The 14,588-nt window shown below is 35.4% G+C and overlaps 1 protein-coding gene across 1 annotated transcript; it reads left to right on the plus strand.

Moving 5' to 3' along the window:
* Nucleotides 1-5,965: 5,965 nt before the first annotated feature.
* On the plus strand, nucleotides 5,966-13,792 carry LOC114312547 (universal stress protein A-like protein). Its single transcript, XM_028258786.2, has 4 exons — nucleotides 5,966-7,928; nucleotides 9,713-9,825; nucleotides 10,767-10,885; nucleotides 13,487-13,792. The coding sequence occupies exons 1-4, from the start codon at nucleotides 7,748-7,750 to the stop codon at nucleotides 13,581-13,583; spliced, it is 510 nt and encodes a 169-aa protein (XP_028114587.1). The 5' UTR covers nucleotides 5,966-7,747; the 3' UTR covers nucleotides 13,584-13,792.
* Nucleotides 13,793-14,588: the final 796 nt, after the last annotated feature.

Genomic DNA, 14,588 nt, shown 5'->3' on the forward strand with positions numbered 1-14,588 from the left:
TTGCTGGGATGAACACACTTTAGGTAAGGCCCTGAGAATGACTTCTTGTATAATGCCAAAGATGGAGATAGCCAAAATCGCTGCGACTTTGCTTTTATTCTGTTGGCTTCTTTTTTCTCTTCTGGTAGGATGCCCTTTTTTAGGAATAGGATGATGGGATCCATCCAGGAGGGGCCTAATTCTGCACAACATACATCTTCTGCTTCGGGGTCTTCTATGCTTGGTCTTGGTAAGAAGTCGATGAGTAATGGATGAGGGATGGATGTATCTGTCATTGAGGCGAGGCCTGCTAGTTCGTCCGCTCGGCTGTTTTCCTCCCTGCCAATTTGTTCTATCCTTACTACATCAAACTTCTTGATCTCTGTTCTTACCAGCTCTTGGTACTTGGCCATTCTGTCATCCTTTGCATCGTATTCGCCAGAGATTTGGTTTACTACCAGCAGAGAGTCACTGTACACCATTAGTTCGGTGGCCTTCATGTAGTATGCTGACTTGAGCCCTGCGAGAAGCGCCTCATACTCCGCTTCATTGTTGGATGCTGGGAAGCCAAGGTTGATTGCTTGCTCTACAACCAGGTCGTCTGGAGAGATGAGGACTATGCCAAGTCCTGCACCATGCCGGTTAGATGCTCCATCCACAAAGAGTTTTCACATCTCTCCAACGAATAACTTCCAGCAAGTGAAGGGGTCAAATGATGTCGTGGGGTCAAGAATGGTGTTTTCTTCAAGGTCCATGCCTGTTGTCTGTTCCTCGCCATCTAGTTGGGCAGTTGGTGAGTCTTGGTTTGCTTTTTCCTTGCTGTCTTTAGTCTGGTCTGCCTTGGAGTCTGACTGAGTGCTAACTGCTAGGGGTTGCGCTATTCCGGCGTCAACTTCCATCCCTAGTTCGGTCGTGTCAGTTAGGTCGACTGGGCAGATGTGATGACTACCAGGAATAAACTCTGCGACGAAGTCTGCCAAAGACTGGGCCTTTACTGCGGTTCTGGGTTGGAACTTGATGTCGAATTGTCCCAACTCTACTGCCCACTTCAAGATGCGCCCAGAAAAGTTTGCCCTCTCAAACAAAGCTTTTAGTGGAAAAGCTGTGAGGACGACTATGGTGTGGGCATGAAAGTAGTGTGCCAATTTTCTGGAGGCCATCATTAATGCCAATGCTAGTTTCTCCAAGGGTAAGTACCTTGTTTCGGCTCCCAACAATGTCTTGCTGACATAAAAGATGGGCAAGTGTTGTATTCCTTCTGCACGAACCAACACTGCGCTAACTGCGTGCTGAGAGACTGCTAGGTACAAAAAGAGTTCTTCACCAGGTACTGGAGTAACAAGCAGTGGTGGGGAAGACATGTACTCTTTCAAGCTTTCCAGGGCTCGGTCGCATTCTTCATCACACTCAAACTTAGCTTTTAAAGCTTGAAAGAATGGTCGTAATCTGTCTGATGACCTACTTATGAACCGATTGAGCGCAGCCGCCATGCCAGTGAGATGCTGTACTTCTTTGACTGAGTTTGGTCTCTCCAACTCCTGGATTGCCTTGATTTGAGAGGGGTCTGCCTCTATACCTCGGTTGGTCACGAGGAAGCCTAGGAATTTGCCAGATCCTACTCCGAATGCACACTTGGACGCATTGAGGCGCAACTTGTGCTTCTTCAGGATCTGGAACATTTCGCCTAGGTCCTTAAGATGGTCATTCTCATCCTTGCTTTTGACCACCATGTCGTCGATGTAAGCTTCCATTGTTCTGCCTAACAATGGTTCAAACATCTTGGTGACCATCCGTTGGAATGTCGCCCCTGCGTTCTTCAGGCCAAAGGGCATGACCTTGTAACAGTATAGTCCTCTTGAAGTTGTAAAAGATGTGACCTCCTGGTCTGGCTCATGCATGGCGATTTGGTGATAGCCTCTGTATGCATCCAGAAAGCTAAGTCAGTTGTGCCCTGCCGTCAGGTCCACCAGTTGATCTATCCTTGGTAGAGGAAAGCTATCTTTTGGGCAGGCCTTGTTGACTATTTTGTAGTCGACGCAGACTCGCCATTTGCCATTTTTCTTTGGCACTACAACTGTGTTGGAGATCCATCTTGGGTAGTGCACTTCTCTAATTGCTCCTGCCTCCAGCAGGTTGCCTACTTCTTCTGCCACTATTTCGGCGTGGTGGAGTGCCGATCTGCGTGTGCGTTGAATAACTGGTCTGGCGGATGGGTGGACATTGAGTTGGTGACTGATGAAGTTTGGATCAATGCCTGGCATGTCGTAGGGCGTCCAGGCAAACACTTCGATGTTAGAGGTCAAGAATTCCAAGACCTCTAATCTCTCAGCACTGGACAACGATGAGCCAAGCAAGAAGAACTTATCCGGGTTCTTCTCATCTATTTTTACCTCCACCAAGTCCTCCACCGCTTTCTGATCAGCCTCTTTGTTGACGTCCGCGAATAGCTCATTACTTTCTGGTTCTTCCATCGAATGAACGTACCCTTTGGCAGCGCGGCTGCCATTCACCGTGGCGAAACATTGTTTTGACATGATTTGATCTCCATATACCTCTTCAATTATACCGGAGTCGTTGGGAAACCGCATCACTTGATGGTATGATGATGCCACCGAACGCATGGCGTGCAGCTATGTTCTACCCAAGATGATGTTGTAAGTGGAGGGGACCTTCAATACCCAGAACTCCACTTGTTTTGTTACACTTCCTGCTCTGACTGGAAGAATTATTTTGCCGACGGGCCACTCTGGCATGGAGTTGAATCCAATTAGGGGAGATACTGCAGGCGCCAAGTCTTTGTCTTGTAACTTTAGTTGTTTGAATGTGTCGTAGTACATGATCTCGCATGAACTACCCTGGTCAATCAGAATCCGCTTGACGTCAAAATCCTTGACTCGGAGAGTGACAACCAGGGCATCATTATGGAGGCAGTAAATTCGTTCTAAGTCCTTATCCGAAAAGGACATGACGTTTGTTACCTTTGTCTTCCCCTTCTTGATGGCAGGTTGGGCACTTAGCACTTCTCTAAAGTGCTCAGCTTTTTTGATCGATCCTCTGAGCTCGCATACACGCTCAGGTTCAAAAACTCCATGAATTACATTGATAACGCCTTGAGGTGGGGCGTCGAGCGGCATTCCATTGGGGTTGTTATGGTTCTGGGGGGCTGGCTGCGTCCCTCCTTCAATGTATTTGTCCAAGTGTCCTGCTGCTACCAATTCTTCCAAGTGCTGTCTCAATGGTGTGCAATTCTCAGTTCGGTGCCCCTTTTCTTTGTGGAAGGTGCACCGTGATCTGTCGTCGTAGTCTTTCTGAGCTTCTCCTAGCTTGGCTGGCCACTTGACGAAAGGCTCATCTTTTATTTCGCTCAGAATTCGATATATCGGTTTTTTGAACACCGTTGTTATGGCAGTGCGGATTCTCAACCATCTTTTATCTGGGTCTTCTCCGTTATCTCGTTTGCCACGTCCGTTTATGTTACTTCGGTCTATCGTGTTGACCTTTGCTGAGGTCTTCTTTTCTGGTGCTGCGGTCGCACTAGATTTTGCTTTGGCTCGTGCGCCATCCTCTTCTACCCTGATGTGCTGATGCACTCTTTCCATCAGGGCTTCCATAGTGAGGGGTGGCGTCATGGTGATTGAGTCCCTTAGTCTGTTTCCAACTGGAAGGCCTCTTTTATACTGTGCAATGGCGAGATTGGTGGGGCAGTCCCCAATCTGATTGAACGTCTCCCAGTAGCGACTGTTGTAGGATCTTAGGGTCTCCTTATCACCCATGTCGATGGAGAGTAGCTGGTCGATCTCCACCGGAGTTTTAGTATTCGTCCGAAACCTTGTCACGAAGGCTTCTGCCAATTGTGCCCAAGAGGCTATGCTGCCCTCTGGAAGTTTCTCGAACCAAGTCAAGCCTAGGTCGCCAAGGCTTGATGGGAAGAGTATGCACATTAAGGCCTCGTTTCGCCTGTAAACAGCCATGACCTGGCGAAAGTGGCTTAAGTGTGAGTACGGGTCCGTCTTCCCTTCATATGTGGTGAATTTCGGCTGAAGGAAGCCTGATGGTAGGGGCGCGTTCTCGATTGCTGGAACAAACGGCGAAGTTTGTAGTCTTGCCAAAGCTTTGTCCGTTGGTTCGTAGGCTGGGTGCGGTATTGGCATTCCAACCTCGACGCTTCCATGCGTCCGAGGAGCCAACCGCTGTAAGGCAGAAACTCTGTGCGAATCTCGTGCCCTGGCATCCTCCTTGCATCGTGCTTTCTCTTCGAGCACGGTTCGTAAGTCGGATGATTTGTGTAATTCTGTCTGTCTAGATCTAGTCTGATGCGAATGAGAGGGCCAGTATGTGCTTCCTTCAGTGTATGATCTTTCAGACTTCGTCCTCTCAGACTTGGAGTGACGAGTTTTGGAAGACCATGATTGAGTATCGCCTGTCCTGAGGCTTCTACTCTCTCCTTGTGAGGGTGTAGTATTCCTACTACGATTTTCTGAGTGGCGAGGGGGCGTCTTGTTTTTGCGCCCCTCTCCTATCGCCACTTCTTTTTTCTTCATCTGGCGTTTCAAGGCCTCCATGTCCGCCGCCATCTTCCATATCAATTCATCTTGCTCTTTCACGCGATCTTCCAGAGCTTGAGGGTCAATCCTCCGTCTTTGCCGGTCGGGACTTTGAGAATGGGATTGACGGGGGCTGTGATTCCGTCTTCCCTTAGCATCCCTCCTGGAGGTATGTCGTTGTGGTTCCAAGTCCGCCATGGGAGGGACAGAAGGTAATCCTTCACGCCTTGCGCCCCCTTCTGGAGTTAGTCCGTCGACGGCGGACTGCGGCAATTCTTCAATGTGTGCCATTGAATGTAAAGGGGAGAAGCTTTAATCAAGAGGTTTTGTTCTGTCTGTTCTTCCCACAGACGGCGCCAATTGTACGGGGAAGAAATAATTCTCCTCGTATAATCCTGTTGACTAAGTCCACGCTCCTCCGTACGACGTCGCTTTGTCACCTGAAAACACAAACGTGAGCTAGCCGGCGGGTGTGTGCCGGAAACCTCTCCGATGCCTAAGTCAGAAAACTTGACAAATAGACAAAGCTCAATGTATTCAGGAAGCAAAATTGTATGCTGTGTTATGTTACCTCCTCTAAGGTGATGCTTGTGAGCTTTTATATATTTCGAGTGGCACAATCCTAGTAGGACTTTTATTTCTCCATGCAGAGTCCTCCTAGGATTCATACTCCTAAAGGATAATGCTTATCCTTTTACACCCCCTGCTTAAACCAAGTGAGATGGTTTTCACCATGGCCGAACTGCCATTTGACCGAGGTAAAACTGGCTTTGCTGAGCCACAAAAATGGGCCGAACTATCCTTAGTTCGGTTCCCTATTTACTCCTCCTTACCTCGGTCTTCTCCTGTTCAATCCACGGTATGTTTAGACCGAACCAATAATTCGCGACCGGTATAACTCCAAGACCGGTCTAACTTCAAGCTACTTCCGAACCGAAGTAGCTTCACATCTTGACCGAAGTGACTTCATCTCCTTGACCGAAGTAACTTTATTTCTCTTGGGCCGGAGTAACTTCTCGGCCCTTTTTTACCCAGCCCGTCATACACTGGGCCATAAAGTCCATCTCATAGCTCGGCCCAATTTTCACCAAAAATTACCCTCTCAGGATTGAAGATAGATGAACAAACTATAAATCATTAATTTACATGGGATAAATGCTATATAAATAAAACAATTATATGAAACTTCTATATAGAATGAAGTGACTCATTTTTAAACAATTTATTTAAATTTTTTTTTTTTAAAAAAAAAACCACCACTGAGTCATAATTGTATAAGTAATATTGTCACATTATTCTATCTGATTTTTTTTTAATGAAAATATCATGAGTTCATAATTCCTAAGTTCGAATTCGTGAGAAACTCAATTTATTACAAAGATGTTACTGATATCATTATTCTGTATGCACAATAGATTGGTCTTCATGGCCAAAGTTGATTGGTCTAAAATCATTAAATTAAAAACATTAAAAAAGAATTTAAAAATTTTGGAAATTGCTCATTAGGAAATTTAAAATAACTGTTACTTTTTTAAAAAAAAAATAAAAAATTCATTAGTTTGACATACTACATCAGCATGATAATATGCTGCACTGGACATATTGAATAATTTATCCTCTTTCAGACTCGTTATATATCCATCTTGATAATTTAAATTAATTTTTTGTAGAATTTTTCAGAAATATTAGTTATTTCAAAAAGACAATTGTAATTACATGATCCAAATAAGTTTACCTTAAAAAAATAAGTGAAAAATATAATTTTAAAAATAAGTGGCCTATTTTTTTTATTTTTTATTTTTTTTGGAAAGAAAAACGTGTTCTAATATATGACTTCTGATGAATTTATTTTTGTACATAAAGCGTGAGTTATAGTAAACTTCGTTGGAATTACGGTAAACTTCCTTAAATTATAATTTATTTACACTTGCCCCCCTTAAACTTTAAAATGGAGCAACTAATCGCCTCGAGCTATTATCTTATTACACCTAAGAGCGTTCATTAGAATTATGTCTTGGGATTTAGCCTTCGTATGGCTAATTTAGTTGGGCTAAAAAAACACAAAAGATAAAATAGGTTAAATAAATTAATAAGATACGATGTCGCATCCAAATCATAATCATTTCACTTTTTTCTCACAAAAGTCAAAAAAACCAAACCAAGTCTCTACTCAAAAAAACCAACTGAAAAAGCTAATGCCAAACGGTGATTTAAACGGAATCATATCATATATGACACACTTATTGATTTTTCAAAACAAAAATACTCGTTATTGATTTTTTTTAGGACAATAAAACTTTTATATACTGATATAATTTATTGTTTCCCTTGTCTTAGTGACAAAGTACAAACATGATCACTAGATAATGACATTATTGCCTTAAAAACTCAATAAATATGCGACTTTACATATGATATAATTTTATATAAATTCCTAACAAAAGAAATTAATTGTACTCGGATAATATTTTGAAATAATTAATTGTTTAGTTTTGAAATTCTAGAAGACAAAATGTAAATAAATCATAATTTAAAAAAATTTACTATAATTTAGCCAAGTTTAAATTAAGATTAGTTACACAAAAACCTTTTAAACTATTATAAAATATTACTTTGACCCTATAAAAGCGTACAAATAAATTTTCAAAACTATTTACATGTTTCACTTTAATCATTTCCATTAGGGATTCAATTTATTCGTTTTTAGGGATTCAATTTATTCGTTTTTATAATTTAAAAAATTTATTTATACGTTTTTATAATTTAAAAAATAAAGTGATACTTTTCAAAAATTTAAAGAATTTATTTTTATGTTTTTTAATTTAAAAACTAAAAATAATATTTTTTTAATAATTTAAGAATTTTCATCTAAATAATCCTGTAAATTATCGAAATAGAAATAGAATTCATGTAAAGCCACAGACAACATACAACTGGACTATCGGATAAGGATTACTGTTTGTTTGTTGAAAAAAGGCCCATTGTTTCCAAAACCACCAAACACATCATCATCATCATCATCATTATCTTCTTCATCTTCATCTTCATCTTCATCTTCGTAAATGTATGTGCCTCACTATAGTAGTATATAAACCCAATCTTCTTCAGTCGCACCTATAGTAGTATATAACGCAGTGCTGTCAAAAAACAAAAACAAAAAAACAATTGCAGTAGATAAGTATTCTTCTACAAGCATTTCCAACCGTCCGATCAATCTCAAAAAAATGGCAGGGTGTGAAGCAAAGGAGAGGAAGATATTGGTAGCCGTGGATGAAGGAGAAGAGAGCATGTACGCTCTCTCATGGTGCCTCAACAACATCGTCGTTTCCCAAAATTCCAAAGATACCCTCATCCTCATCTACGCCAAACCAACTCCGTCTATCTACACGGCCGTTGACGGAACCGGTAACTAATTACTCACTTTTGTCGATAAAAAATATAGGGTTCATTATAATTTCTATCTCCGATATTTGAATTAAATTTATTTTACTTATTATAGTTTTAATTTAAATAATTGAATCCTTACCTTCTAAATTTTTATTAATTTTATTTATGGATACACCTGATAATTTTAAAACCTGATAATAATTTTAAAATTATTTTAATTAGGTAAATTATACTAACACCCTGTGAGATTTTTTTTTATTACAGATTTTCCCTTAAGAAATTACACTGTATCCCCTGTCAAAATTTTTCATAAGTAATTCTATTTTTACACATTAAATCTCATAGAACATAGATTTTTTTTTAAAATTACATTTTTATCCTTTAATTAAATTATCATTTAGGAAAAATCTTTATCTTTTTCTATTTTCCCAATACACATCCGAACATATAGGGTTTGGTTGGATATATCAATCTTTGAACGGATCTAGGGTTTGCAAATGTTGGGTTCACGGCAATAAAAAGATTTGTAGAGATTGGGATCGTGGCGGAGAAGGTTGTAGACCTTAGGGTTTTGAAGAAATGGCGAGTAGCAAGGGCATGTTAGGGTGGTTTAGGCTAAAGTGGGATGAGCTAAGAGTAGCGGTGGCAGTAGAGGGCTAAGAGTGGCGGCGGCAATGGCAACGGTAGCAGTGACATTCCAAGTTTTTTGAAAGAAGAAGAATCGGTGAACAAAAAATAAATTAGGATTTTAAAAGTAAAAGATAAGTAATTGTTGAAATGAAAAGATGTGTACTGAAAATATTTTTATTTGATGTGTATACTGAGAAAATATTCATTAAATATGTGTTATGAGAGAATTTAGCGGGTAGAAATACAGTTATCCATTTATCATCTGTTAAAGTTAACAGAAAATTTAAAACTACCAAATTACCCTTCAATTCTAAAGGATATTACCACCCTTATCCTCCCAACTCTCTTTTTGAAGCAACCCCAAAACCTCTCATACCATCTTCTACCCCTACTATGAGCCCACCTCTACCACCATCTTAGAAGCAATTAATCGAATGTAAAGTGCATACCTCTGCAACCATATTTGTAGCCACCTTACTCTCCAACTCCACCACATTTATCAACCACGCCCATCCCCAACATCCCACACCCATAGCTGCAGACAATCTTTGTCAAACTAAGACAACAAAAACAAATTCAGAATGTTACATAAATGTTATGGCATCTTTGTATGTACTTGTAATTTACCCATTTATTTATTATGGCATCTTTGTTTATTAACCCAATCTCAATCTTATATCAAATTTAAAATTTTAGATACTAGTTTGAGGTTTTCAATTTGAAATTTTTACTCAAAATGTTACATAAATGTAACTTTATCTATTTTAATTGTTTCATATCTAATAGAGTTTTCAATTTAAATTTTATTGAGTAAAAATGTAAAAATTAAGATGCCCTTATAGTTTTAATTTTATTAATTTTTCCATATTAGATTTTCATGTCAATTTAATTCAATTAGTAATATTCATTAAGTAATTAGACGAAATCAAAACTAAAATAGTTTATTGAAAATTAAATGTATTATTATTTTAAATCGAACGTTATTTCTCAATCAGCTATTTTGACATCATCAATTAGATTAAATTGACATAATATAAAAAATATAGAAAAATTAAATGTAAACTTAATGAAATTAGAATTAGGTAAATGTAAATTTGTCATTTTCATTTTCATTTTTCCTTTATGAGGCAACTGTTTTGGTGGCATTTTAGTAAATTGCAATTGGTTTTCAGGATACTTGTTCTCGCCTGATACAATGTCATCTATGGAGAGGTACAGCAATGAGGTGGCTGAGAGTGTGATGGAGAAGGCCAAGAGACTTTGCAAGGAGGATCATAATCTTGATGTGTGTACTCTTTATTGCTTGTTTGTTTTGTATTTTTAGTGTATTCTGAATAGGGCTGCAAATGAACAGAGTCGTTCGTGAACAGGCTCGAGTTCGGGTCGGTAAGAATTCATTTAAACTCGGTTCGTTAATTTTTTTTTTTGCGTTTGAGCTCAAGCTCGAGCTCGTTAAATTTTTAATAAATAAGTCCAAACATTCTAAAGCTTAGCTCGTAAGCTCGGCTCGTAAGCTCGGCTTGTTAACTGGCTCGTTTAATATTTATTATTTACATATTAAATAATATAAAAATATGTATAAAAAATAAGAGAAATATGCTATTTATATATTTAAAAAATATAAATGTAAATAATAGTTAACTATAGATAGTACATTTATATAATAGTAGTAGTAGATATTATTATTTTAGTAAAATATGGATTTTTTTAAGTATGTTTATATATATTGTATATATAATTGTATAATCAAAGTTTTTATTGTAACTTTAGTCTCACATGCAAGTATGAATTTATAAATTTTTTGGCTCGTTAAGGTTCGTGAACAAACTCGAGCTCGAGTCGAGCCTAAGCCAACTCGGCTCGAGCTCAGTTCGTAAATTTTTATTCAACTCGAGTTCGAACTCGTTAAAATCTTAATAAACAAATCCAAACATACTAAGGCCAAGTTTGGCATGATTGAAAAAAGACAAAAAGTTAAAAAGTCACTATCCTATTTAAAGTCACATCATCTTATTTAAGTCACATCACCTCTGTAACACATCACTTCAAATCCAACCCAAACCCAATCCATATTTCATAAAAAGTCAAAAAGTGCACTTATTTAGTCTTCCCAAACTAAGTCTAAAACTCGGCTCGACTCGACTCGTTTGCAGTTCTAATTGTGAAGGGTAAAATAGTTATATTAAAAAGGTGATTTTGTGGATTGTATGTGCGTTTGTATTGTAGGTTAAGGTGGAAACAAGGGTGGAGAGTGGAGATCCAAGGGACGTGATATGTCAAGCAGTGGAGAAGTTTGGAGTCGACTTGGCGGTATTGGGAAGTCACGGTTATGGCCTCATCAAGAGGTAGGTCTACTCTCACTTTTCCAATTTAACCGGTATATTTAAGTATATTTAGATTAGGTATATCTGAAAAATTGATTAAAATATGAATTTTTTAATAAAGATGAAAAAACACGAAAAAGCAAAAAATATCAAAAATAATTTTTAAAAACTAAACAGGGATTATTAAAATTTTTGTGCCTAATATTAAATTATTTATTAATAAAATTATGTGATTATATAATTATTAAATTAATCTTCTTCCTTTTTTATTTTTATTTTTATAAATAATTTACACACATGAAGTTACAAAATAAATGAAAAAATTATTAGGATGGTTGTGTGGTGGATGCACAAGGCTAAACTGGACGAGTGATGTATATGCACGAATTAATGTATTAATTAATGTATCAACATTAGTTATGATATTATTATTGACATCACTCATTATATAAATTACAAATATCAAAAACATCTTAAATTATGTCATATCATCAATTAGTACACTAATTTTGCATATAGTATTAGTCAAATTGGACTATCCAATTAATTTGGATAATATTAACTAGCATATCACACGTGCTATGTACGGATTGTATTTACAATTATCTATATATGTGAATTGTGATTTTTAAATATTTTTTTTTAAATGTCTTCTTTTTTTCCTTTTTTATATTATATTAAAGTTTAATATTTTGATAATAATCATATGTGTTGGACTTTTCAAGAAAATTTTTTTTATGCTTGTTATTAATGCATTAAAGTGTTATTATGAGGGATAATAATCATATGTGTTGGGACTTTTCAAGGAATTAATATGTATTGGATTTCAAAGAATTTTTTTTATGCTTGTTCTTAATGCATTAAAGTGTTATTATGATGATAAGACTTTGGAGTTTGGAGAAGTTAATAAATGCTAAGATTTTTTTTTAAATCAAAAAATTAGAAATTTAGATTGAGATATTGGAGCTCCCACAAGGCTTAGGGTTAAAAACTCCCAAATTTATTATTATTAAATATTTTTACTAATTAACCGATCAATTTTTCATAATAGTTGTAAGGCTTGGGTTAGAATATGGCTCAAAATTTAAGACAACTTGATATTAGACAGTTTTCATATATAAATACTAGCATATCACCCGTATTATGCACGGATTGTGTTTACAATTATCTATATATGTGAATTGTGATTTTTAAATATATATATATTTTTAAATGTCTTCTTTTTTCTTTTTTTATATTATATTAAAGTTTAATATTTTGATAATAATCATATGTGTTGGACTTTTCAAGGAATTGAATGCCTTTTTTTATTATTATATTATATTAAAATTTAATATTTTGATAAAAATCATATGTGTTGAACTTTTAAAGAATTTTTTTTTATGCTTGTTATTAATCATTAAAGTGTTATTATGAAGGATAATAATCATATGTGTTGGGACTTTTCAAGGAATTTATATGTATTGGATTTCAAAGAATTTTTTTTATACTTGTTCTTAATGCATTAAAGTGTTATTATGATAGTAAGACTTTGGAGTTGGGAGAAGTTAATAAATGCTAAGATTTTTTTTTTTAAATCAAAAAATTAGGAAATTTAGATTGGGAGATTGGAGCTCCCACAAGACTTAAGGTTAAAAATCTTCTTTTACTTAATATATAGTATAGATATAGATGTGTTATTAGTGCATCAATTTAAAGGGTCTTACGGAGGTGTTACATGTATTAATTAATATACACATTAGTATACCAACTAATGTTATGCCATTATTATTGACTTCACCTATTATACAAATTACAAATACTTAAAATTTTTAAAATTATGACATATCATCTGTTAGTATACTAATTAATATATTAATTGGTACATATATTATTATTTTTATTATTTTTATTGCTTACATTTCCACTCCCTTTCTTATCATCTACTCAATTTATTTGTCTTTTATTCTACAAACTTTTCTGTCTCTCGTTTAAAATTTATATCCCTGTGCCACATACACCAGAGGACGTGAGGATCTTAAATTAGAGAAACTCTGGGACATTATTAAATTAGAAATTTTTTTTATGCTTGTTCTTAATGTATTAAAGTGTTATTATGAGGGATAATAATCATATGTGTTGGGACTTTTCAAAGAATTCATGTGTTGGATTTCAATGAATTTTTTTTATACTTGTTCTTAATGCATTAAAGTATTATTATGAGAGGTAAGACTTGGGAGTTGGGAGAAGTTAATAAATGCAAAGATTTTTTTTTTTAAATAAAAAATCAGAAAATTTAGATTGGGAGATTGAAGCTCCCACAAGGTTTGGGATTAAAAATCTTTTTTTGCTTAATAAATAGTATAGATGCATTAAGGACATGAAATAAGAATTTTGGGTTAGAATCCCATGTTATAATATGATATAAGTGATCAAATATAGGGATATTATTTGATTTATCATGACGCATTGATTTAATAAAAGAATTTTTGTTTATGTGTGTAAATATAGTGTACATTCTAAAAGTCAGATCATTTGGTATCCAAATTTAGTCACTAGCATTGCTTCTTCTTTTTTTTTAAAAAAAATAAGATAATTGCTAATTTTTTTATTTTTTATTTTTTGGGTTGATTTAAATGGCAGGACTTTTCTAGGAAGTGTGAGCAATCACTGTGCACAGACGGCAAAGTGCCCTGTTCTAATTGTGAAAAGGCCCAAATCAGATGGTCCAAGCAAATAATAATAATAATCACTCAAAATTCTATTTTTGTCATATTTTCCTTTTTATTTCTATTTTGGTTTAGGAGGTTTTGTTTTGTTGTGGAAAACTTGATGAATGTTTTATATTTCTATTTCTTTCTTCTTTTCTTCTTCTTCCCTTTTCAATATTGTTGCTTAAAGTTTGTACTTATTGTAAAAAAATAATTTGAACATGTTTGCTTCGTCTTCATCTTCGTCTTCGTCTTCGTCTTCGTCGTCTTCTTCTTCTTCTTCTTCTTCTTATTGTTATTTTTTTTTTTATCTTATTTATTTGTCTATCATGCCTAGAAGTTGTTAAACAACTAAAACTGGTCCACATAAAAGACAAGATTCAAAGTATAAATTTGATTATCACAAAGCATTTCAAGTTCACATCCAATACTCAGCAACAACCACTGGGTGTATTATCTAATGTGTTGTTTGATGATGTCAGGGGTGAAGTTAGGGGGTGCCACAGCTAATTTTTGAAGATCATAATCAATAATCAATAATTTGTGGATATGATTTACTCTCATATATTATAATCATTATTTTGGAAAAAATTTATATGGTATAGTGCAAACATGTTACTCTCATCCTTCGACACAATCCCAAACTACATTGTTGCCAAAGTGTATACCCCTTTTTTTCTTTATTTTTAAAAAAAAAAAAAATCAAATTGTTTAGTATAGTTTTTGTTTTTAATTTGTTAGGTATAAATCTATCTGTCTATAGGAGGTTTCTAAAGAGAATGGATGTGAGAGGTCTACTTGTTTAACCTCAATTTCTCATTTTTTTCAATTTAAAAAAATAATAAACTATTCATGTCTTACATAATTTTTGAATTAAAAAATATTTAAATAAAAAAATTTCAACTCCATCTCCTAAAATTATTGCTTAAAAGATGATTCTTTTCTAAAATCAAATATAAAAATACGGTTGGTTGACCTTCCAATTTATTTGTTCATCTTCTAAAATCTCTATCTAAAATCCTTCACTCCTTAAA

Source organism: Camellia sinensis, chromosome 5 (genome assembly GCF_055761805.1).
Source record: "Camellia sinensis isolate YWXY chromosome 5, ASM5576180v1, whole genome shotgun sequence".
Classification (NCBI taxonomy): Eukaryota; Viridiplantae; Streptophyta; class Magnoliopsida; order Ericales; family Theaceae; genus Camellia; species Camellia sinensis.